The sequence below is a fragment of the Oppia nitens genome, unplaced genomic scaffold (assembly GCF_028296485.1).
Source record: "Oppia nitens isolate AA-2021 unplaced genomic scaffold, nextdenovo-longstitch-racon4-pilon3 scaffold2_pilon_pilon_pilon, whole genome shotgun sequence".
Taxonomy (NCBI): domain Eukaryota; kingdom Metazoa; phylum Arthropoda; class Arachnida; order Sarcoptiformes; family Oppiidae; genus Oppia; species Oppia nitens.
In genome coordinates, this window is record NW_026533210.1 from 10451421 (window position 1) to 10476273 (window position 24853).

Sequence of the window (24853 nt, forward strand, 5' to 3'; positions counted from 1 at the left end):
ATATGAATCGTAAAGAGATTATCGGTTAGTTATAGTGTTTTATGTTATATATATATATATATATATAGTATAATAACTTTGATATATCTATATTTTTTGTTTTTAGTTTTTTAAAAAATTATATATTATAAAAGTATATTATTTAATAACAATACTGTATTTTTTAAAAAACAATAATTATATTTTATTTAATAAATAATCTATAAATGTTACTATTTATGTGAATATTTACTAGACTAGTTTTGATATGATTTTATTGAAAATAGATAACAAATAAAAAATTTAATTTAATAAATATAATTAGTTTTATTTATATAAATATTTTAACATTTATGATTATAAACATTGGTTATAAACATATACAGTAAATATATATATAATTATTTTTTCATATATTTTGACCACAGATCGTATAAAATAATTAATAAAATCTAGAAATAATAAAATGAAAAATAATTTCAAAAATTTACTACTAATTATAATTTATATTAATCTATATTGTTATCAAATTGTTTGCTATTTTAAATACCATAAACAATTGTAGGCCAACTATGGGTACGGTTGCCCATCGATAGCCCATTTGTCCCAACATATAACCGCCAATTCCCGGACCGATTGCCGATCTATTAATTATATATTTTTGTTACAGTATATACAGATATTTATTTTTAAATTATAAATAAATTGTTATTTAGAAAATAATAAATTAGCTAGTTAATATATATAAACAATACCCCATTGCAGTTGCTGATGAAAATATACCGGAAACTACTGAATATGTGGAAACATTATCGGGAAAACCAGATTTACTAATAAAAAAAATCATATCAACAAACAAACAAATATTTGATAATTATATGTATTAATAATAATAAACTGTAAATTACAAACAAACTAAAAAAATAATTTCAATATATATATATAGTATATATATCTTACAATGTTTCTCGTAATCCCTGTATAAAACTTCCGACAAATTGACCGCCCATTCCCAGGCCTAGGAATACCTGTCCGAGTATTGTAAGCCACAGTTGTCTATATATATATATATATATATATATATATCAATAGAAAAATGTGTAATAAAATTATTGTATAATTATTTTATTTTTCTAATTTATTATTTATAATAATAGTTTTAAAATAACAGATAACTTATGATTCAATGGGAAAGAAAGGCATCGGACCGACAATTAGGAAGGCTATCAACGATGAGGTTAAGCCTATTAGGCATAACGGGTGACAGTTTGTCGGCATTTTATCGGCAAAATAAGCCCAAATCTGATTGAACAGTGCACACAATGCACCCGATATGACAAATATACCGCCAGTAGTTACCGATGATAGCTTCTGTATCTGTTGTATTAATTGTTGAATATATCAATGGTTATAGAAATTATTATAAATTAAAACAATTTTTAAATACCGTTTCCAAATGTAGTTTAAGTGTTGCCTCATTGAAACCAATTAGTATAAAACAGTTGACAGTAATTAAAACATTTAGTGTTATATTAAAATTGCTTAAAACATTGAAAACACTGGTATCTCTAGTGATGAATTGTAATCTGTTTTTTAAAAAAATAAAAATATAATAGTTTTATAGTAATAATATTAATATTAAAGTAAGGGTAAATCAAAATACTATGATATTAATCATATAATAAAATTAAAATATTAAATTATATAATTAATTACTTGTGTTTGGATATAATATTATCATCAATAGTCCACCCATTAGTAGAAGTAATCCCATAACGAAAAATGGCAAACAAAATGCTATACCACTGTTTGCACCCAACTATTCAATCCAATTATATAATTATAATATATATATATATATAAATTAAATTTAAATATAATTTATTTAATTACTTGATATCCAATTAATTATTATAATATATATATAAATAAATAATTATTTTAATTACTTGATTAAGTAGACCACCGATTGCCGGACCAAATATCATACCCACACTGTAACACATTTCTGTTGTGGCCTTTAATAGTAATAGTATTAATAAATTATTATTATTAAAAACAAACAAAACTACATACAAATAATTTTGATATATGTTTAGGAAATTTTATACAAATAGTTGTCCAACAGCTGACAAAAAAAGCGGCCGAACCTAACCCTTCAATAGTACGACTGGCCATTGCTATGGCTATGAATGGTGTTCCCGATGGTATCCATTGGAGTGCACTATGTTTTTATGTATTATATAATAAGTTAATAATAATAATAATATCAGTCAATAGTTATATATTTATAAATTATATTAAATACAAACCCAAATATAGCGCTACAAATGCCGGCTATTAATAGGGCGGTAGTTATCATAAACTTTAGTGTCAGCGGAGGTATCTATTATTTAATCAGATAATAATAATAATATCAATTAATTATATATTTTTTGTATATAAAAATTGAAAGTTTATTTTTAAAAAATATATATATTTAGTTATATTTATATATTATAATAATTTGATTATGTTTTACATACAAATTTGCCAAAAATTGCTGAACCAAAAAATAAGGCAATTTGATACTCGGCTATTATTATGCCAATCCATGTCTCATTTGCACCCTTTTGTTTGGCCTAATATTAAATTAAATTAATTAAAAACAATATATAAATATAAATAAGATTACAATACAATTCAAAATACAATACAATATTAGTATAATATGATAATAATATTATAATTGGTGAAAACTGTAACTGTAAAACTTATACAAATAAATTTTAAAAAAATTAAATTAAATAAATAAATACATAAAAAAATCTAATAATTTAAACAAAAAATTTATTTAATAGTTTACCACAATTGGGAAAAATGGTACCAACAATGTATAGGCACTTCCGATACAAAAATTTCCGTAACATAACAACAATATTAGTAATAAATCTTTTAAATTAAATATATAGAAAAAACTAAAACATTTTTTATTTGAACATTTATTATCATTATCTGTTAAATTTTGAAGATTTTCAGTATTATTATTATTATTATTATTATTATTATTAACAATATAGACATTTGATTTGTTAATTTTATTTATTAGATCCATATTCACACATAAAAAAATTTTTTAAATTAAGATAATAATATTTAAATTGAGAAAAAAATAATTTATTTATAAAATATTTATTAAATATGTATTTTATAATATAAACTATAATATAATAATTAATGAGTTTTATATAGTAGTCATTTAAATGAAAATAATTAATTAATCTATTAGTTAATTAACAAAATCAACATGCACATATTTGATAATATATGAAATTTTTCTAAAATCATTTGTACAGTTAAAAAATTATAATTATTTTTTAGTAAAATTAATAATATTTAATTAAAAATTATTAAGTTAAATTCACTTATCATTGACGTTAATTAATTGAAAATTCTATTAAAAGTTACAAATATAATAGTTTTCAAAAAAAAACATTTGATTAAATAAAAATTAATATAACAAATATACTTTTAGAAAAAAATTTTTTTTTGTAAAATCATTTTAAAAGTTAAAGAAATATAATTTGCTAAAAGTATTTAATAATTTTACTAAAAAAAAATTAATTATTAAGTTAAACTCACTACTCATTGATGTTAGTTAATTGAAAAGTTACAATTAGTTTTCAAAAATAATAATTTTTATCTATTAAATGATATTATTATTTAGTTAAACTGATTTAAATTAAACAATAAACTACATATACATATACATAATAACGAGTTATTATAACTAAACTTTTTTTTAAATTAAATTAATAAAGTTATTTATTAGACTAGTTTAGATTTGATTTTATTAAAAATAGATAACAAATAAATAATATTATTTAATAAATATAATTAGTATTGTTTATATAAATATTTTAACATTTACGACTATATAAACATATAAATATATATATATAATTATTTTTTCATATATTTTGACCATAGATTGTACGAAATTATTAATAAAATCTAGAAATAAAATTCAAAATAAATTTAAAAATATGATAATTAAAAATCTATAAAAAAATTGTTATCAAATTGTTTTCTATTTAAATACCACAAACAATTGTAGGCCAACTATGGGTACAGTTGCCCATCGATAGCCCATTTGTCCCAACATATAACCGCCAATTCCCGGACCGATTGCCGATCTATTAATTATATATATTTGTTAAAAAAATAATATAAACAATAATAAATTAGCTAGTTAATATTATTTAAACAATACCCCATTGCCATTGCTGATGAAAATATACCGGAAACTACTGAATATGTGGAAACATTATCGGGAAAACCAGATTTACTAATAAAACAAAAATGATATCAACAAACAAACAAATATTTGATAATTTATATGTAATAATACTAATAAACAGTAAATTACAAACAAACTAAAAAATAATATCAATATATATATATACATATATACAGTATATATCATACATTGTTTCCCGTAATCCCTGTATAAAACTGCCGACAAACTGAGCGCCTATTCCCAGGCCTAGGAATACCTGTGCGAGTATTGTTAGCCATAGTTGTCTATATATATATATATATATATATATATATATATATATATAAATAAGTAAATGTGTAATAAAATTATTGTATAAGCATTTTATTTTTCTTATTTATTAGTTATGTAATAATAGTTTTAAAAAATTTATAAATATTTTTTGACGGATAGCTTACGATTCAATGGGAAAGAAAGGCATCGGACCAACAATTAGGAAGGCTATCAACGATGAGGTACAGCCTATTAGGCATAACGGATGACAGTTTGTCGGCATTTTATCGGCAAAATAAGCCCAAACTTGATTGAACAGTGCATACAATGCACCCGATATGACAAATATGCCGCCAGTTGTTACCGATGATAGCTTCTGTATCTGTTTATTATCAATGGATATATCAATAGTTATAAATTAAAACAATTTTTAAATACCGTTTCCAAATGTAGTTTAAGTGTTGCCTCATTGAAACCAATTAGTATAAAACAGTTGACAGTAATTAATACATTTAGTGTTATATTAAAATTGCTTAAAACATTGAAAACACTGGTCCTCTCTAGTGATGAATTGTTATCTGTTTTTTTAAATAAAAATATAATAGTTTTAAAGTAATAATAAAGTAAATCAAAATATTATGATGTTAATAAATACAGATAATTAAAATAAAAATATTAAATTATATAATTAATTACTTGTGTTTGGATATAATATTATCATCAATAGTCCACCGATTAGTAGAAGTAATCCCATAACGAAAAATGGCAAACAAAATGCTATACCAATGTTTGCACCCAACTATTCAATCAAATTAATAATTATATTATATATAAATAAATAATTATTTTAATTACTTGATTAAGTAGACCACCGATTGCCGGACCAAATATCATACCCACACCGTAACACATCTCTATTGTGGCCTTTAAATAGTAATAGTATTAATAAATTATTATTATTAAAAACAAAATTAATTGACAAAAAAACTATTAATACATACAAATAATTTTGATATATGTTTAGGAAATTTTGTACAAACAGTTGTCCAACAGCTGACAGAATAAGCGGCCGCACCTAACCCTTCAATAGTACGACTGGCCATTGCTATGGCTATGAATGTGGTTCCCGATGGTATCCATTGGAGTGCACTAAATGTTTAATGTATTGAATAATAAGTTAATTGTAATAATAATAATAATATCAAAAATAATGTTATTTAATACACTAATACATAACAGTTAATAGTTTTTAATTTATAAATTATATTAAATATAAAACCCGAATATAGCGCTACAAATGCCGGCCATCAATAGGCCGGTAGTTATCATAAACTTTAGTGTCAGCGGAGGTATCTATTATTTAATCAGATAATAATAATAATAATTATAATAATTTCAATTAATTATATTTTTTTATATATAAAATTTTTTTAATTAAAAAAATATATATTTAGTTATATTTATATATTATAATAATATGATTATGTTATTATATATAATATCAATTAATTATATTTAAGTTTATTATTAATTTAATTTAATTAATTAATTAATATTATAATAATATGATTATGTTTTACATACAAATTTGCCAAAAATTGCTGAACCAAAAAATACTGCAATTTGATACTCGGCTATAATTATGCCAATCCATGTCTCATTTGCACCCTTTTGTTTTGCCTAATATTAAATTAAATTAATTAAAAACAATATATAAATATAATTAAGATTACTATACAATACAATATTAGTATAATATGATAATAATATTATAATTGGTGAAAATTATTTATTTTCTTTTTTAAAAAAAACTATAAAGTTCAACTGTATAACTTATAAAAATATATTTTTTTTTTAAAAAATCGAATTAAATTAAAATAAATAAATACATTAAAAATCTAATAATTTAAAACTAAAAATTATTTAATAGTTTACTTCAATTGGGAAAAACGGTGCCAACAATGTAAAGGCACTTCCGACACAAAAATTACCGAAACATAACAACAATATTAGTAATAAATCTTTTAAATTAAATATATAGAAAAAACTAAAACATTTTTTATTTGAACTATTATTATCATTATCTGTTAAATCTTGAAGATTTTCATTATTATTATTATTATTAACAATATAGACATTTGATTTGTTAATTTTATTTATTAGATCCATATTCACAAATAAATTTTTTTTTAAAAAAATTAATATAATAATATTTAAATTGAGAAAAAAATGATTATTTATAAAATATTTATTAAATAGATTAGGTTTTATTAATTATGTATTTTATAATTTAAACTATAATATAATAATTAACAAATTCAACATGCACATATTTGATAATAAGTAAAAATTATTCTAAAATCATTTAAACAGAATTATAATTATTTTTAGTAAAATTAATAATATTTAATAATTTTACTAAAAATAATTAATTATAAAGTTAAAGTCGCTCATTATTGACTTTAGTTAATTGAAAATTTTATTTAAAGTTACAAACAGTTTTCAAAAATAAAAAAAACATTTCATCTAGCTAAATAAAAATTAATATAACAAAAATAATTTTAGAAAAAATAAATATTTTTGTAAAATCATTTTAAAAGTTAAAGAAATATAATTTGCGAAAAATATTGAATAATTTTACTAAAAAAAATCAATTATTAATTTAAAGTCACTCCTCATTGATGTTTAGTTAATTGAAAATTTTATTTAAAGTTTAGATTAGAATTTAAAAATAAAATATTAATTTAAGTCTTAAAAACTTTTATTTATTTATTTACTCATACAGTATTTAAAAACTTATTATTAATATTAATATATATATATATATTAATAATAGTTTCAACAAAAAAAAAATTATGTATAAAATAAAACCCGAAAATTATAATACAGTTAGCAATAAAACGGATGAATTTAATTCACAGTCATTTCAATTGATTACTAATTAAAAAAAGGAAAATTAATTGAAATTACTAATCAAATTGTTTGCTATTTAAATACTATTAAACAATTGTAGGCCAGCTATGGGTACGGTTTTTGTTAATTTTATTATAAAATTTATATATTTATATATTTGCATTAATAACTTAATTACAGCAATAATTTTTTTTAACTCATTTAACTTATTATTTATAATTTGTTCTGAAAATTAACTAAAAAATATTTATAAAAAAATTGTAAATTTTTTTTATCTACTTTTAGCAAATTATATTTTTTAGATGTTCAATGATTTTACAAAAATAATAATATTATTTGTTATATTATTATTTTGATTTAGCTAGATCATTTAAACAATTTTATATTTTATATTTTTTAGTTAATTTTCAAAACAAATTATAAATAATAAGTTAAATGAGTTAAAAAATTATTACTGTAATTAAGTTATTAATGCAAATATATAAATATATAAATTTTATAATAAAATTATTTATAATTTGTTTTGAAAATTACCAAAAAAAATATAAAATATAAAATTGTTTAAATGATCTAGCTAAATCAAAATAATAATAATATAACAAATAATATTATTATTTTTGTAAAATCATTGAACATCTAAAAAAAATATAATTTGCTAAAAGTAGCTAAAAAAATTTTACAAAAAAAATCATTTATTGTTTCAAAGTTACTGATATCTAAAATCATAAAATAAAATAAAATCACTAAATCAAAATAATAATATAACAAATATTATTATAGAAAAAATAATAATATTTTTGTAAAATCATTTGAACAGTTAAATAAATATAGTATTTAATAATTTTACTTAAAATTTTTTTATTAAACAGTTATAATTTTCTAAGAGTATTAAAATAATTTTTACTAAAAAAATTATTACAGTATATTAAAAAATCAAAACATTTATTCAATTAAAGTCTATAATGTAAATCTATAAACAGTTATTATCTATTAATAAGTTTTTTTAATAAATATTTTATAAACAACAAATAATTAATTAACTTAATTAAAAAAATTTTTTAGCTCATTTAACTTATTATTTTATAATTTGTTTTGAAAATTAACTAATAATATAAAAATCTTAATTGTTTAGATGATCTAGCTAAATAAAAAAATTAATATAACAAATATTATTTTAGAAAAATATATTATTTTTGTAAAATCATTGAACAGTTAAAAAATATAATTTGCTAAAAGTATTTAATTAATAATTTTACTTAAAAATCATTTATTGAGTTAAAATCATTGAAGTTAGTTAATTGAAAATTTTATTTAAAGTTATATAAATATATATATAAAAAATAATTTAAGTCTTAAATATTATAAATATTTAGTTAGTAAACAATTATTATTAATAAGTTTTACAAATATTATCAAAAAACAAAATTATGTATAAAATAAAACCCGACGATTATAATACAATATTCAATAAATTGGATGAATTTAATTTAGAGTCATATATATATACAAATATTATTTTTGTAAAATAATTGAACAGTTATATTATAGAAATATAATTTGCTAAAAGTATTTAATTAATAATTTTACTTAAAAAAATCAATTATTAAGTTAAAGTCATTCCTCATTGATGTTTAGTTAATTTAAAAATTTTATTTAAAGTTACAATTAGTTTTCAAAAAAAAAATAATTTTAATCTATTAAATGATATTATTATTTAGTTAATAAACAATTATTAATATTAACAGTTTAAAAAATTGTTTTTAATAATTTTACTAAAAAAATCAATTCAATTGATTTAAAGTCATTGATAATTTTATTTAAAGTTCAATTTAGATTTTTTAATAAAAAATTAATTTAACTAATAAAACTTTTATTTATTTTAAAAACTTATTATTAATATTTAGTTATTATTAACAATTATTATTAATAAGATTTACAAATATTTTCAAAAACAATAAATTATGGATAAAATAAAACCTGAATTTTTAATCTATAATTATTAATAATATATATAAAATATTTTTATAATTTGAAAGATTTAATTAATAATATTATTTATTATATTAAAAAAATATTTATATAAATATTGATATTATAATTCAAAACATTATATATATATATATAACTATTTTTTCATATATTTTGACCACAGATTTTATGATATAAATGAATAAAATCTAAAAATAATAAAATGAAAAATAATTTCAAAAATTTACTATAATTATAATTTATATAAAAAATGGTATCAAATTGTTTGCTATTTAAATACTATTAAACAATTGTGGGTCAACTATGGGTACGGTTTCTGTTAATTTTATTATATATATATATTTGTATTAATAACTTAATTAATAATTTTTTTAAAAACATTTAACTTATTTTATAATTTGTTTTGAAAATTAACTAATAATATAAAAACTTTAATTGTTTAAATGATCAAGCTAAATCAAAAAAAAATAATATAACAAATATTATTCTTAGAAAAAAATAATATTTTTGTAAAATCATTTGAACAGTTAAAGAAATATCATTTTTATAAAAGTATTTAATAATTTTACTTAAAAAAAATCAATTATTAATTCAAAGTCACTCTTCATTGATGTTAGTTAATTGAATATTTTATTTAAAGTTACAATTAGTATTCAATAATAATAATAATAATTTGAATCAATTAAATTATATTATTATTTAGTTAGTAAACAATTATTATTAATAAGGTTTATATATATTTTAAAAAAACACAAAAATTATGTATAAAATAAAACCCGAAGATTATAATACAGTTAGCAATAAAAGGGATAAATTTATTTTAGAGTCATTAAAATTGATTACTAATGAAAAAAGGTATTTAAAAAATATATTATTTTTATTTAGTTTTTTAGTTGTTTAAAAAAATCTAAATTAATTTTTTTTTGTTTTCAGTTCATACGATCTGATTGTTGATCTGGGTTTCGGTGACGGAAGAGTTACCCGACTATTGTCCCAAAATGTTCCGCACAAACAACTGGTGGCCATCGATGTCGTACCCGAAATGCTGACATACGCTTTGGCTAACAATACGGATGACCCGACCATTGAATATGTCTTACAAGATATGACAGTCTCGTGGCTTGAGTTGAGTCCACGGATCAGACAATTGGAGTCCAAAGTAGATCTACTGTTCACTAGTTTTATGTTACACTATATCAGAGATAAGTATCGACTAATGGCTATAATTGGACGGTTGTTGACCAGCGGTGGACTGTTTTATGCAAATACTGTTATTACTAAAGATTTAAATAATAAAAAACTGATGAACAGTACGGTTGATGAACAACAACAACAACTGTTGTGTCCATCAATTGATAAACAGATGACTGTTTGGAAACAATGTTTAGTCGACAATGGATTTCAAATTAAAGAATTTAAATTAATTACCGATAATATAGTTATGAATCGTAAAGAGATTATCGGTTAGTGTTGTTGTAGTTTTTAAAATAATAATAATTATTATTATTATTACTATTATATAATATTTTATATAAAATAATTATAATTTAAATATAATTTTATATTATTTATTTATTTTTTGATTAATTTTAATTAAATTGTTTTAGACTTTATGCCAATAGTAGTTGAAGACTATTTACACAACAGCGGCGGCGGCGGCGGCGGTTTGATGGCCAGTAGTGACCACCACTTGTTGTGGAACATTGTATTTGACAACCATTTTAGTCCACTGGACTCGGAGTCGGCGGCGACGGCAGCGGCTGATGAGTCAGTGGCCAACCCTAACGCGTGGAAACAATTTTTAGCCGACAATACTGTCAGTGAATTGAGTTTCAGTTATCATAGTTTACAAGTTATGGCTTATAATAAACAATAAGTTTTTTTATAACTAAAATTTTAAACTTTAAAAATTAAATTACTAGTAGTTATTAGTTACTATTATTAGTTATTTTGTAGGACTAGTATAGATAAATAGTATAGTAAAAAATAAAAATAGATAACAAATAAATAATTTAATTCAATAAATATAATTAGTTTTGTTTATATAAATATTTTAACATTTATGATTATATAAACATATAAATATATATATATATATATATAGTTATTTTTTCATATATTTTGACCACAGATTGTATGAAATAATTAATAAAATCTAGAAATAAAATTCAAAATATGATAATTAAAATCTATAAAAAAATTGTTATCAAATTGTTTTCTATTTAAATACCACAAACAATTGTAGGCCAACTATGGGTACGGTTGCCCATCGATAGCCCATTTGTCCCAACATATAACCGCCAATTCCCGGACCGATTGCCGATCTATTAATTATATATATATATATATATATTTGTTAAAAAAATAAATAATTTAAATAATAATAAATTAGCTAGTTAATATTATTTAAACAATACCCCATTGCCATTGCTGATGAAAATATACCGGAAACTACTGAATATGTGGAAACATTATCGGAAAAACCAGATTTACTAATAAAACAAAAATGATATCAACAAACAAACAAATATTTGATAATTTATATGTAATAATACTAATAAACAGTAAATTACAGTAGTGGTACGCTAGAACCAGAAGCGTCCAATCATATGCGAAGTTTACGTAGCCAATGATAAAGACGTGTATGCCTACGTATGGAGGCTAGTCCTTGACCTGACCATGTAAACTTTGCTGTTGAAGGCCACTAGCTCTAGCAGGGCTCAAGGTTTAATTCAATGGAAAATAACATTCCATTGTTAATAAAACACATTAACTTAAAAGTTATTTAAATCATAAAATTAAAAGTAAAAAGCCATTAAAACTAAGTGCACATCTGCTTATAATAAAATAGTCATTATAGTAATAGAACTAAAATCCAATACTTGGAAAAAAGTAATAAAACTTTGAACTTAAACATTTAGTACACAGAAAGCTGAGTAGGTGTAAATATAACATGATTGGTCGATCAGTTAAACCAATGTAAATCAAGAGTTTTTGCGCATGTTAACACCCATTTCAAGACATATATATTGAATTGACAGGATTTGATCGTCACCAGTTCTTTTTCATTATTCAAAGTGTTCACGTCTACGACACAAAGTTTTAAAAGTTTTTCATTATGAATTCGACAAACATCTCATCACTCAACAGTGAACTCAATGTTGCTGAGCAATTATCAAGTGTTACAGCATTGAGCGAATTTGATATTTTTGGAGTTCCACCAACTCAAAATACAATAGAAAAAGATATTTTGACAGAACATAGACCAGCATCAGCAATAGATTCTAAAGCCTATATAGAATTTAATTTATCGACCGGAATTGACGAATATCTTAGACTTGATAAAACGTATTTATATATAAAATTACAAATTAATATTGAAAAAGTTTTAAAAGCTACTGTTGTTGCTGCCGATTGGGAAAAAGTTTCACCTGTTAACAATTTATTTAATTCTTTATTTAAGCAAGTAAATTTGATGATAGGGGATAGAATTGTAACATTATCTCATCAAACATATCCTTATAAATCCGATTTAGAAATTAAATTAGGAAAAAATAAAGAAGCAAAAGATTCATATTTATCATCAATTTTATGGATAGAAGATAATTTAAATGATTTAGAAGGCATTAACTTGAACAGAACTAATTACATTAAACCACTAGTAGGTGATACTGATTTATCAAAAGGACGAGAATTAGACTTAATCGGTAAATTACATATCCCCATGTTTGAACAAAGTAAAGCTTTACTAGGAGGGTGTAATATATCATTAAAATTAATACCAAATTCGCCCTCATTTTACATGATGTGTGACAGCAGTATTAGGATATCTAGTGTTGAATTTAAAGATGCTTCTTTATACATTCATCGTTCAAAAATCAACCCTGCCGTTGTCGAAGGTCATAAGATGGCATTATTGAAACCAGCAAATGTAAGATATCCAATTAGAGAAAGTTTTGTTGTACCAATTACAATAAATAAAGGAACTATGGATACAATCATCGATAATGTTCACAACGGACAATTACCTAGAAGAGCATTTGTAACAATGGTTGATCATAGTGCATTTAATGGCTCAGAAATAAAAAATCCTTACAATTATAAAAACTACAATCTAAACTATCTGGCTTTTTATTTAAACGGTATACAATACCCTGAAAAAGCTTTTACTCCAGATTTCGACAAAAATCTTTATGTACGGGAATATATAAGTTTATTTGAAGCAACCAATCAGGACAATGTTGACAGTTGTATAACCTTAAAAAGACAGGACTTTCCAAAAGGAAACAATATATTCGCGGTTAATTTTAACCCAGATTTGTCATCAGGTTGCTGTGCAACAGGTTATGTAAATCCAATTAAACACGGTAATCTTCGATTACAGCTTAGATTTAAAGAACCTTTAGCCAACGCTATTACTGTTTTAGTTTATTTGGATTATGACGCATTACTTGAAATCGATTACGATAGAAACCCTATTTATACTTTCAATTAATGGATACCGTAACAATAAACAAACTATTAAAATCATTTAGCTGTTTTAAAGGAGTTTATAGTTCAGACAATATACCAATTTTGACAAATTTCCTATAAACATTATCGTTAACACTGACCCGTCTTATAAACCAGGAGAGCATTGGGTAGCAATTTCAATAACCAAAGATGGTTATGGAGAATATTTTGACTCATTTGGATTACCTCCACTAAAAGATGAGATATTTAACTATTTAGAAACTCAATGCAGACTTGGTTGGACTTATAATAAAGTTACTCTACAAAATATTAAATCTACCACTTGTGGACATTATTGTGTTTTGTATATTATTTTTCGGTGTCAAAATTTATCGACTCGCGCATACATATCAAAATTTAGCAGAAACACTTTAGCAAACGATAAACTTATGAGAGAAATATTCAACAACTTTTCTTTGGCTAAGCAAGACTAAATAAAAAATGGATTCAAATAAATTAAGAAAAATTTGTGCAATTATTGATATGCAGGGTTTTATGATTAGAAGTAATTTTTATCCGAGAGAACTTGCTATTGTAAACAATAAAATAAGAACAAGTTACGAGATTGAATGTAGTATAGAAAAAATTGAGAAAAATAAGTCATGGAAATCCTTACTCTTTCAATCAAAATCTATTCATGGTATTACTATTAAAAACTGTTTGCCGTTTTCTTATGGTCGTACAATAAAACATAAAAATTTGGAAACATTTTTAAAGTCTGTATGGCTTTATTTCAAAACTGATGACAAATGTTATATTGGTGTTAAAAATCCTCAACTTTTATACATTTTGGACAATTTAGAGATTCCTTGTATTGACTTATCCCCTGAAAACTTATCTCAAGAAATTTGTCCACCGTTACATTTATTTGACAAATTAATAACATCAAATCAATATTGTTATTTACATGGATTTATAAACAAAAATAAAAATAAAACTTCAAAATTGATGAGATGTGCATTAAGAAAAAGTTGTTTTATTTGGGATTATATACAACAAAAAATTTTATCTGAAGATCTATTGAATACGACTTTACTAGATGGCGATTACAAATCAACAAAAAAAGTTACGTTTGCGACTGCTCCTACCTTCTTATAAATACTAAAGACTTCTAATAAGTAGATATTATTTTAGTTTGGGCCAAATATACTAACACACAAACATTATTTGCAATGGATAAACAAATTTTTGAGGCAATTTTTTCAGCAAATTTGTCAGAATCTGACAAATATGCAAAAAAAGTATTGTTTAAAAAGAAAAATAAGTGATCCTGAATTTCTTTTGGTTGATATTAGAGGAACTTATAAAAATTTGCCTGCTAGACAAGGTATTTGTCTAACAGCTTTTGAGTTTGATTGGCTTGCTAGATCTTTGACTTATTCAGGACAAATTAATGATGGCGATAATCGTATTTTAAAAAGTAAAAAATCTGCTCGTGAATTAATTATAAAACAAACCGGATCAAACAAAGACTTTGAAGTTATACAGAATGTAAACGATCAAGGAAGACATATTACTTTACACAAAAACGAAATATCAAAACTACTCGAAAAGTATGGATCTTTTTTTGATCTCATTGATAGGATGGAAAATAACAATGATGGCTTACATACTTGCGAAAACGAAGAGAAGTATTTACATTGTGCACCTTTTGAAGTTTTGCAAACAAAGGATAATTGATTTTTTTTAAATATATTTAATCATTTTTTATTTACTTATTTTTAATTTTTTATTTTATAATTTTTTATTTTTACTTTTTATTTTTGATATGTAATAATTTTTTATTTTAATTAATAAAATATTTTTAAAAACTAAATTTCAGTTAGGGGATGGGTTTTGTTTAGCAACTTAAGTAATTAACACATTGTGTTATTTGCGATTTTGTTAAACTTTTCTCATTGTCTAACTTCACCGCTTCATTAAATTTAAAATTGTACGCTAGAACTAGCATAGACCAATCATATGCCAAGATTACGTAGCCAATGACAAAGTCATATTTGTCTATATACAGAGACTTGACCTTGAACTCTATATATTTGCAAATACGCTGGCTACGTAAACTTCGCATATGATTGGACGCTGCTGGTTCTAGCGTACCACTACTAATTACAAACAAACTAAAAAATACAATTAGTATTCAATAATAATAATAATAATAATTTGAATCAATTAAATTATATTATTATTTAGTTAGTAAACAATTATTATTAATAAGGTTTATATATATTTTAAAAAAACACAAAAATTATGTATAAAATAAAACCCGAAGATTATAATACAGTTAGCAATAAAAGGGATAAATTTATTTTAGAGTCATTAAAATTGATTACTAATGAAAAAAGGTATTTAAAAAATATATTATTTTTATTTAGTTTTTTAGTTGTTTAAAAAAATCTAAATTAATTTTTTTTTGTTTTCAGTTCATACGATCTGATTGTTGATCTGGGTTTCGGTGACGGAAGAGTTACCCGACTATTGTCCCAAAATGTTCCGCACAAACAACTGGTGGCCATCGATGTCGTACCCGAAATGCTGACATACGCTTTGGCTAACAATACGGATGACCCGACCATTGAATATGTCTTACAAGATATGACAGTCTCGTGGCTTGAGTTGAGTCCACGGATCAGACAATTGGAGTCCAAAGTAGATCTACTGTTCACTAGTTTTATGTTACACTATATCAGAGATAAGTATCGACTAATGGCTATAATTGGACGGTTGTTGACCAGCGGTGGACTGTTTTATGCAAATACTGTTATTACTAAAGATTTAAATAATAAAAAACTGATGAACAGTACGGTTGATGAACAACAACAACAACTGTTGTGTCCATCAATTGATAAACAGATGACTGTTTGGAAACAATGTTTAGTCGACAATGGATTTCAAATTAAAGAATTTAAATTAATTACCGATAATATAGTTATGAATCGTAAAGAGATTATCGGTTAGTGTTGTTGTAGTTTTTAAAATAATAATAATTATTATTATTATTACTATTATATAATATTTTATATAAAATAATTATAATTTAAATATAATTTTATATTATTTATTTATTTTTTGATTAATTTTAATTAAATTGTTTTAGACTTTATGCCAATAGTAGTTGAAGACTATTTACACGACAGCGGCGGCGGCGGCGGTTTGATGGCCAGTAGTGACCACCACTTGTTGTGGAACATTGTATTTGACAACCATTTTAGTCCACTGGACTCGGAGTCGTCGGCGACGGCAGCGACTGATGAATCAGTGGCCAACCCTAACGCGTGGAAACAATTTTTAGCCGACAATACTGTCAGTGAATTGAGTTTCAGTTATCATAGTTTACAAGTTATGGCTTATAATAAACAATAAGTTTTTTTATAACTAAAATTTTAAACTTTAAAAATTAAATTACTAGTAGTTATTAGTTACTATTATAAGTTATTTTGTAGGACTAGTATAGTATAGAAGTTATTTTGTATTTAAAAAATAAAAATATATAACAAAAAAATAAAGAAATTGTATTTAATTAATAATATTATTGTGACCGTGGATGAGGTGATGAATGAGTGGACACAACCAATTGATCGGATAAAAACAATTTATTGTTTAAAAAATAAAAAAAATAAAATAATTGATTAAATGATTAAAATTGATTGTCGTTTTTGTGTTGATTTGATGGCAGACATCAAACAAAAGATTGATTCAAGTGATTGAAAGGAAGGGAAGTGATTGAAGAGAAGTCAAGTCCAGAGACCGAATGCAAGAGCGATGTGGAAGAGAGCCAAAGCATGGCTGACCTCCACTTAAATAGTGGATGACATGAAGGGTCAGCCAATGAGAGAGTGAATGAGAGATAGTGTTTGCTTGTGCTGTCAAAGGTGGCCATCTCGTGGTTACATCCGCCGCCGATTAGCCTTCAGCGTCTTCTTGATTCCAGAGATGTTTGAATTTTCCGCCAATTGTTTTGGTTGAACGCAAAATTTTCAAATGAATGGTTTGTTTTTGTTTTGATTCAAAATCTGATTGAATGTCCTTTTTTGATGAAGTGATCTTTGATTTGAATGAATATTCAGACAGTGAAATGAATGCAAGCGATGACTTTTCACATCTTGTGTTGCATTGATTTTTGATGAGATTGAATGTGTTGTCAATGTTGTGGTGGCTGTGTTGTCAATGTTGATGTCGGATGAGACAGTCAGATGATTGTTGTTTTGAGTGTCGCGGGCCATAATTGGTGAAACTCTTGATGAATGTGCAGTGAATGTGTTCACAACAACACCAGTATTGATGTCGATGTGATCCAATCTAAGACTTTCATCTCCGAGCTTCTCTCTGACCAAACATGGATCCCAAAATTGTTGTGAAAGTTTGGCATCCTTTTCGGGATGAGTGCTATGCAATTGATTGACAATTTGATCGCCAATTTGAAAGGTTTGTTTAACGTCTGTTGATTTGTTTTTCTCATGATTTTTGTTTTGCAGATTTCTGGATCCTTCAGTGGCCTTTCTTCTGGTTTCATCGAGTGTGTCGTCGGCCGGAAATTCCGTCGAAAACCCGAAGTTCAAGAATTTCGGTTGAAGTCCAGTTCTGTCTTTGATTGAGTTGTTGTTTTGAATCTCTTGAAACTCTTTGACATTTCCAACATCTGTTTCAACAGAGAGAACGGCGATTGTGTTGATCACTTTCTTGAATGATGTCCTCGGTGCTGGTGTTGGCAGTTTTTGAAGAGCAAAAGTTTTGTGTTTGACCATTGATTCAAAGTTGATCTCCAGGGCAGCTGCTTTGGCCAAGTCATGGCTGCAATGAGCATGTCATGCTCCAGGTGTTCCAACACTTGAATACCGAAATGAAATGTTTTGTTTTGAATCTCAATGATTGTTTCAATGAGTCCAAGTGTTCGGCCGATGCCGTTAACATGTCTGATGGCAATTGAGCGCTTGCTGTCCCACTGCAGTCTCATTCTTTCAGCGGCTGATCTTGAGATAGCGCTGATTGTTGATCCAGAGTCAAGGAAAGCTTGCACTTGTTTGTCATTGACACGAGTTGTGAACCAAATGAAATCCAGCGGATCCTCTTCATGACTGATGTGATGAAGGCCAACTGTTTTTGGTTTTTCTGTTGATTGAATGTTTGAATTCACGGGTGAATCGATCGGCTCATCAACCTTTTCAATCGGTTGAAGGCAATGGATACCTGCCGGAAGCAGAGCATCACTTGTTGAATGTTTCGGCGCATCAACCTTTACAATTGGTTGAAGGCAATGGATGCCTGCCGTAGACATGACATCTCTTGTGTGAGGTTTCGGCGCATCAACATTTTCAATTGGTTGAAGGCAATGGATGCCTGCTGTCGGCGGAGCATCAGTTGTTGAAGATTTTGGTGTACCACCGGTGCCTGAGATTTCGGCCCATTTAGGACACACGGATTTCCAGTGCATCTCTTTCTTGCCGAACAGTTTGCATACAGGGCATGGGCCCGGTGGTTGTTTGTTGTCAAACTTTTTGGGATCGTTTTTTGGAAATTCTTTGTTTCCTTTGTCTGTGTCGATGTCCAGATGACTAACCGATGCGATAGGTTGTTTGGATTTGTTTGAGCGATCCTTTCCCACCTTCAGACTAGCTTCGATAGCCGTTGCTATCCTTAGCCATGTTTCAGGAGTTTGTGGATCTTGAGCTGAGATTTGTGTTCGAGTCAGTGTTGGAGATTCCCACTGTGAGTAGCGCAACCTGATTTGAATCCGATAGGTTGGCCAAATCCATGAGTCTTCTCTTTTCATTGAAGTATGTCTCGAAAGTTTCGTTCGGTTTCATCTCTTGTTGTGATGCTTCGGCCATCGGGTGTTGAGTGGTTCGAGCGAAACGATTGAGCAGCTTTTCTTTTGCCTGATCCCAAGTGATTGTTTGAACTTGTGGTGCGATTTCGCGGACGAGGAATCTCAATGCTTCCCCAGTCACATGACGGCCGAGCGCCATGATTCGCTCCTTGTCTGAGTAGTCACAGGTGAGGAGCGTGAATAACGACACCCAGTCGTCGGCTTTGTTTTCTGAATCGTTGCCAGAAAATGTGTCACAGAGTTTACCTGTGCTTTTGAATCTGTTTTGATTTGGTTGATTGTCCTCTTCATCGTCACTCTTGTCAAAAACAATGCGTTGCATGGTGTTAGCGCTGGCATTCCTCTGTTGGGCACGTGTTTGGAGCCTTTGTGTTTGTAGTCCATGTGCACCGGAAGCGGAAGTCGTTGGTGACGTCATGTCTGCATTGTTGGTGACAAGTGTATCATTCAGTTGATTTGGTGTTGTGTTTCCACCATTTTTGCGACCTTTTCTTCCTCCTTTCTTGTTGGCCATTGTTTTTGAAATGTTTTTTTGAGTTGATTGATGTCTGTTTTCAGTCGTGATTTGGTTCGATTCTTGAAGACTGCGCCAAGTTGTGACCGTGGATGAGGTGATGAATGAGTGGACACAACCAATTGATCGGATAAAAACAATTTATTGTTTAAAAAATAAAAAAAATAAAATAATTGATTAAATGATTAAAATTGATTGTCGTTTTTGTGTTGATTTGATGGCAGACATCAAACAAAAGATTGATTCAAGTGATTGAAAGGAAGGGAAGTGATTGAAGAGAAGTCAAGTCCAGAGACCGAATGCAAGAGCGATGTGGAAGAGAGCGAAAGCATGGCTGACCTCCACTTAAATAGTGGATGACATGAAGGGTCAGCCAATGAGAGAGTGAATGAGAGATAGTGTTTGCTTGTGCTGTCAAAGGTGGCCATCTCGTGGTTACATTATTAATTAAATTTAAAAATAAAATTTGTTTATATAAATATAGATATTATAATTCAAAAACATATAAAGACAATATATATATATATATATATAATATATATAATTATTTTTTCATATATTTTGACCACAGATTGTATGAAATAATTAATATAATCTACAAAATAACATGAAAAATAAATTCAAAAATATAATAATTATAATTTATAAAAAAATTTTTTTTTATCAAATTGTTTGTTATTTAAATACCATAAACAATTGTAGGCCAACTATGGGTACGGTTGCCCATCGATAGCCCATTTGTCCCAACAGATAACCGCCAACTCCCGAACCGATTGCCGATCTATTAATTATATATTTTAGTTACAGTATATACAGATATTTATATTTAAATTATAAATAAATTGTTATTTAGAAAATAATAAATTAGCTAGTTAATATATATATATATATATAAACAATACCCCATTGCCAGTGCTGATGAAAATATACCGGAAACCACTGCAAATGTGGAAACATTATCGGGAAAACCAGATTTACTAATAAAAAACGATATCAACAAACAAACAAATATTTGATAATAATATGTAATAATACTAACAAACAGTAAATTACAAACAAAATAGTATATGTTTTCTTACAATGTTTCACGTAATCCCTGTATAAAACTGCCGACAAACTGACCGCCCATTCCCAGGCCTATGAATACCTGTGCGAGTATTGTAAGCCACAGTTGTCTATATATAAGGATAAACATAAAATTAATTTAATCAATATATATATATATATATATATTTAAACCATAAACTACTATAAACTACAAATTCATTATATAATATGTATCATATATCACATTTATATATATCAATAAGTAAATGTGTAATAAAATTATTTTATAATCATTTTATTTTTATAATTTATTAGTTATGTAATAATAGTTTTTAAAAAATACATAAATATTTTTTGACGGATAACTTACGATTCAATGGGAAAGAAAGGCATCGGACCGACAATTAGGAAGGCTATCAACGATGAGGTACAGCCTATTAGGCATAACGGGTGACAGTTTGACATTTTATCGGCAAAATAAGCCCAAACTTGATTGAACAGTGCATACAATGCACCCGATATGACAAATATGCCGCCAGTTGTTACCGATGATAGCTTCTGTATCTGTTTATTATGTTAGGTATATAAATGGTTATATTATATCTGGTTATATAATATAAAAAAAATTTATTCAAAATTTCGTTTAAATACAGTTTCCAAATGTAGTTTAAGTGTTGCCTCATTGAAACCAATCAATAGCCAACAGTTGACACTAATTAAGACATTTAGTGTTATATTAAAATTGCTTAAAACATTGAAAACACTGGTCCTCTCTAGTGATGATTTGTTATCTGTTTTTTAAATAATAATAATAATAATACGGTTAATGTTAATAAATTGTGTAAATAATTACTTGTGTTTGGATATAATATTATCATCAATAGTCCACCCATTAGTAAAAGTAATCCCATAACGAAAAATGGCAAACAAAATGCTATACCAATGTTTGCACCCAACTATTCAATCAAATTAGTTATTATAAACTTATAAATAAATAATTTTTAAACTGATTTTTAATTTTTATTTTTTTTAATTACTTGATTAAGTAGACCACCGATTGCCGGACCAAATATCATACCCACACCGTAACACATCTCTGTTGTGGCCTTTAATAGTAATAGTAATAGTATTAATAAATTATTATTATTAAAAACAAAAAATAATTGACAAACAAACAAATAAAAACTACATACAAATAATTTTGATATATTTTTAGGAAATTTTATACAAATAGTTGTCCAACAGCTGACAAAAAAAGCGGCCGAACCTAACCCTTCAATAGTACGACTGGCCATTGCTATGGCTATGAATGGTGTTCCCGATGGTATCCATTGGAGTGCACTAAATGTTTAATGTATTGTATAATAAGTTAATAATAATAATAATAATATTTAATACACATTTAATAGTTATAATTATATTATTTTTTGTTTTGTTTAAATACAAACCCGAATATTGTGCTACAAATGCCGGCCATCAATAGGCCGATAGTTATCATAAACTTTAGTTTCAGCGGTGGTATCTATTATTTAATCAGATAATAATAATAATAATAATATCAATTAATTATAGTTAAGTTTATTATTAATTTATTTAAATAATTAAATAATATAATAAAATATATATATATATATATATAGTTATATTTATATATTATAATAATTTGATTATGTTTTATATACAAATTTGCCAAAAATTGTTGCACCAAAAAATAAGGCAATTAAATACTCGGCTATTATTATGCCAATCCATGTCTCATTTACACCCTTTAGTTTGGCCTAATATTAACAATTAATTAAAAACAATATATATATATATATATATATGATTAAGATTACAATACAATTAAAAAATACAGTACAATATTAGGCAATATATTACTATATAATAATATGATAATAATATTATAATTGGTAAAAATTATTTATTTATTTTTTAATAAACTATAAAGTTTAACTGTAAAACTTATCCAAATATTTTTTTTTAAATTATAAAATCTAATTAAATTAAAATAAATAAATACATATAAAAAATCTAATAATTTTTTTCAAAAAAATTATTTAATAGTTTACTTCAATTGGGAAAAACGGTGCCAACAATGTATAGGCACTTCCGATACAAAAATTTCCGAAACATAACAACAATATTAGTAATAAATCTTTTAAATTAAATATATAGAAAAAATTAAAACATTTTTTATTTGAACATTTATTATCATTATCTGTTAAATTATTATTATTAACAATATAGACATTTGATTTGCTAATTTTATTTATTAGATCCATAACTATAACAGATATATTATATATTGATTATTAAAATTAACTTGAATTATATAAATTATTTATATAACAACAACAACAATAATAATAATAATAGTAAATTTTAATATAATAATAAGTGAATTAACATTAAAATAAATTATTAGATAAACTATTAGTTAATTATTAAACAAACAATAAAATTATTGTTAAACATTTATAATAAGTAAAAATAATTCAATATTATCATTATGACTTGCAGTACATTATAATAATATTAAAAATTATTTATATGAAAAAAGTTTAATATTATACAGTTAAATAGTACATTGCAATAAATACACCTAAAAATATACATGTACAATAAAATTAAATATTATTTAAAAATAATTAAATTGTAATAAGCATTTAGTAACTAAAATTACTATTACTACTACTACTACTACTACTACTACTACTACTACTACTACTACTACTACTACTACTACTACTACTACTACTACTAATAATAATAATAATAATAATAATAATAATAATAATAATAATTATAATAAAAATATTAGTGCTTAAATCTTATTTATACCTAATAACAAAAAAAATAATATCTAAAAAATTAAAAAATAATAATATTATAAATTTGATTTAACTAACAATATCAATTATCAAATAAATTATAATTTTAGGTTTACATTAATTAAATAAATTATTATGATTATTATTATATATATTATAAAAAGATATATAAATTAATAATATATATATATTTTTTAAATTGTCTTATGATAATAAAATTATTAAATTGGCAGTTTTAGATTTTTATATACATTTTTTCAAATAAAATATTAGTTATAGATAATTTATAAAAAAAACATTAAAAAACGTCTAATATAAAATTTTTATTATACATCTAAATTGATTTTTTTATCGTCATAATTAATAAATTTATATTAAAAATATTTTTAGTTTTGCATTTATAATAATAAATTTTAATTGCTAAATAAACTAGCTAAATGATTCAGTAAGTTTATATATTTTCTATATTAATTATAATTATTTTTATCAAAATCATTTATGAGTTAAAAATTATAATTTTTGCTAATAATATTTACTAAAAAAAATTATTATTTTAAGAGAAATTCATTATACATTTATTATATATTAATTTAGAGTCATTTCAATTGATTAATAATGAAAAAAGGTATTTAAAAAAATTTATTATTTATTATAATTTATTAAAAAATTGATGAAAGTTATTTTTTTTTAATATTAATAAACTATAAAGT

At 24.5% G+C, this 24853-nt stretch overlaps 5 protein-coding genes and 1 long non-coding RNA gene across 6 annotated transcripts; 3 read left to right on the forward strand and 3 right to left on the reverse strand.

The window, feature by feature from the left end:
- Positions 1-581: 581 nt before the first annotated feature.
- LOC128956314 (uncharacterized) lies at positions 582-986 on the reverse strand. Its single transcript, XR_008484509.1, has 3 exons — positions 940-986; positions 735-809; positions 582-623 (listed from the first exon to the last, which is right to left on the reverse strand). It is a non-coding gene; the product is annotated as an uncharacterized LOC128956314 (long non-coding RNA).
- A 169-nt stretch (positions 987-1155) lies between these two features.
- On the reverse strand, positions 1156-5839 carry LOC128956125 (MFS-type transporter SLC18B1-like). The gene is made up of 11 exons (XM_054301805.1): positions 5790-5839; positions 5551-5659; positions 5366-5434; positions 4696-4892; positions 4232-4306; positions 4061-4154; positions 2505-2600; positions 2292-2365; positions 2113-2203; positions 1929-1997; positions 1156-1356 (listed from the first exon to the last, which is right to left on the reverse strand). The coding sequence occupies exons 1-11, from the start codon at positions 5837-5839 to the stop codon at positions 1156-1158; spliced, it is 1125 nt and encodes a 374-aa protein (XP_054157780.1).
- Positions 5840-10172: 4333 nt separating this feature from the next.
- On the forward strand, positions 10173-11288 carry LOC128956126 (uncharacterized). The gene is made up of 3 exons (XM_054301806.1): positions 10173-10267; positions 10346-10875; positions 11020-11288. The coding sequence occupies exons 1-3, from the start codon at positions 10173-10175 to the stop codon at positions 11286-11288; spliced, it is 894 nt and encodes a 297-aa protein (XP_054157781.1).
- A 1242-nt stretch (positions 11289-12530) lies between these two features.
- Positions 12531-13907, forward strand: LOC128956127 (uncharacterized protein F54H12.2-like). Its single transcript, XM_054301808.1, has 2 exons — positions 12531-12760; positions 12902-13907. The coding sequence occupies exons 1-2, from the start codon at positions 12531-12533 to the stop codon at positions 13905-13907; spliced, it is 1236 nt and encodes a 411-aa protein (XP_054157783.1).
- Positions 13908-16171: 2264 nt separating this feature from the next.
- On the forward strand, positions 16172-17284 carry LOC128956128 (uncharacterized). The gene is made up of 3 exons (XM_054301809.1): positions 16172-16266; positions 16345-16874; positions 17019-17284. Exons 1-3 carry the CDS (start codon positions 16172-16174, stop codon positions 17282-17284), a joined length of 891 nt encoding a protein of 296 aa, XP_054157784.1.
- A 3205-nt stretch (positions 17285-20489) lies between these two features.
- Positions 20490-23061, reverse strand: LOC128956129 (MFS-type transporter SLC18B1-like). The gene is made up of 11 exons (XM_054301810.1): positions 23038-23061; positions 22758-22831; positions 22503-22650; positions 22347-22415; positions 22199-22265; positions 21961-22100; positions 21680-21873; positions 21342-21437; positions 21165-21239; positions 20950-21043; positions 20490-20690 (listed from the first exon to the last, which is right to left on the reverse strand). Exons 1-11 carry the CDS (start codon positions 23059-23061, stop codon positions 20490-20492), a joined length of 1182 nt encoding a protein of 393 aa, XP_054157785.1.
- Positions 23062-24853: the final 1792 nt, after the last annotated feature.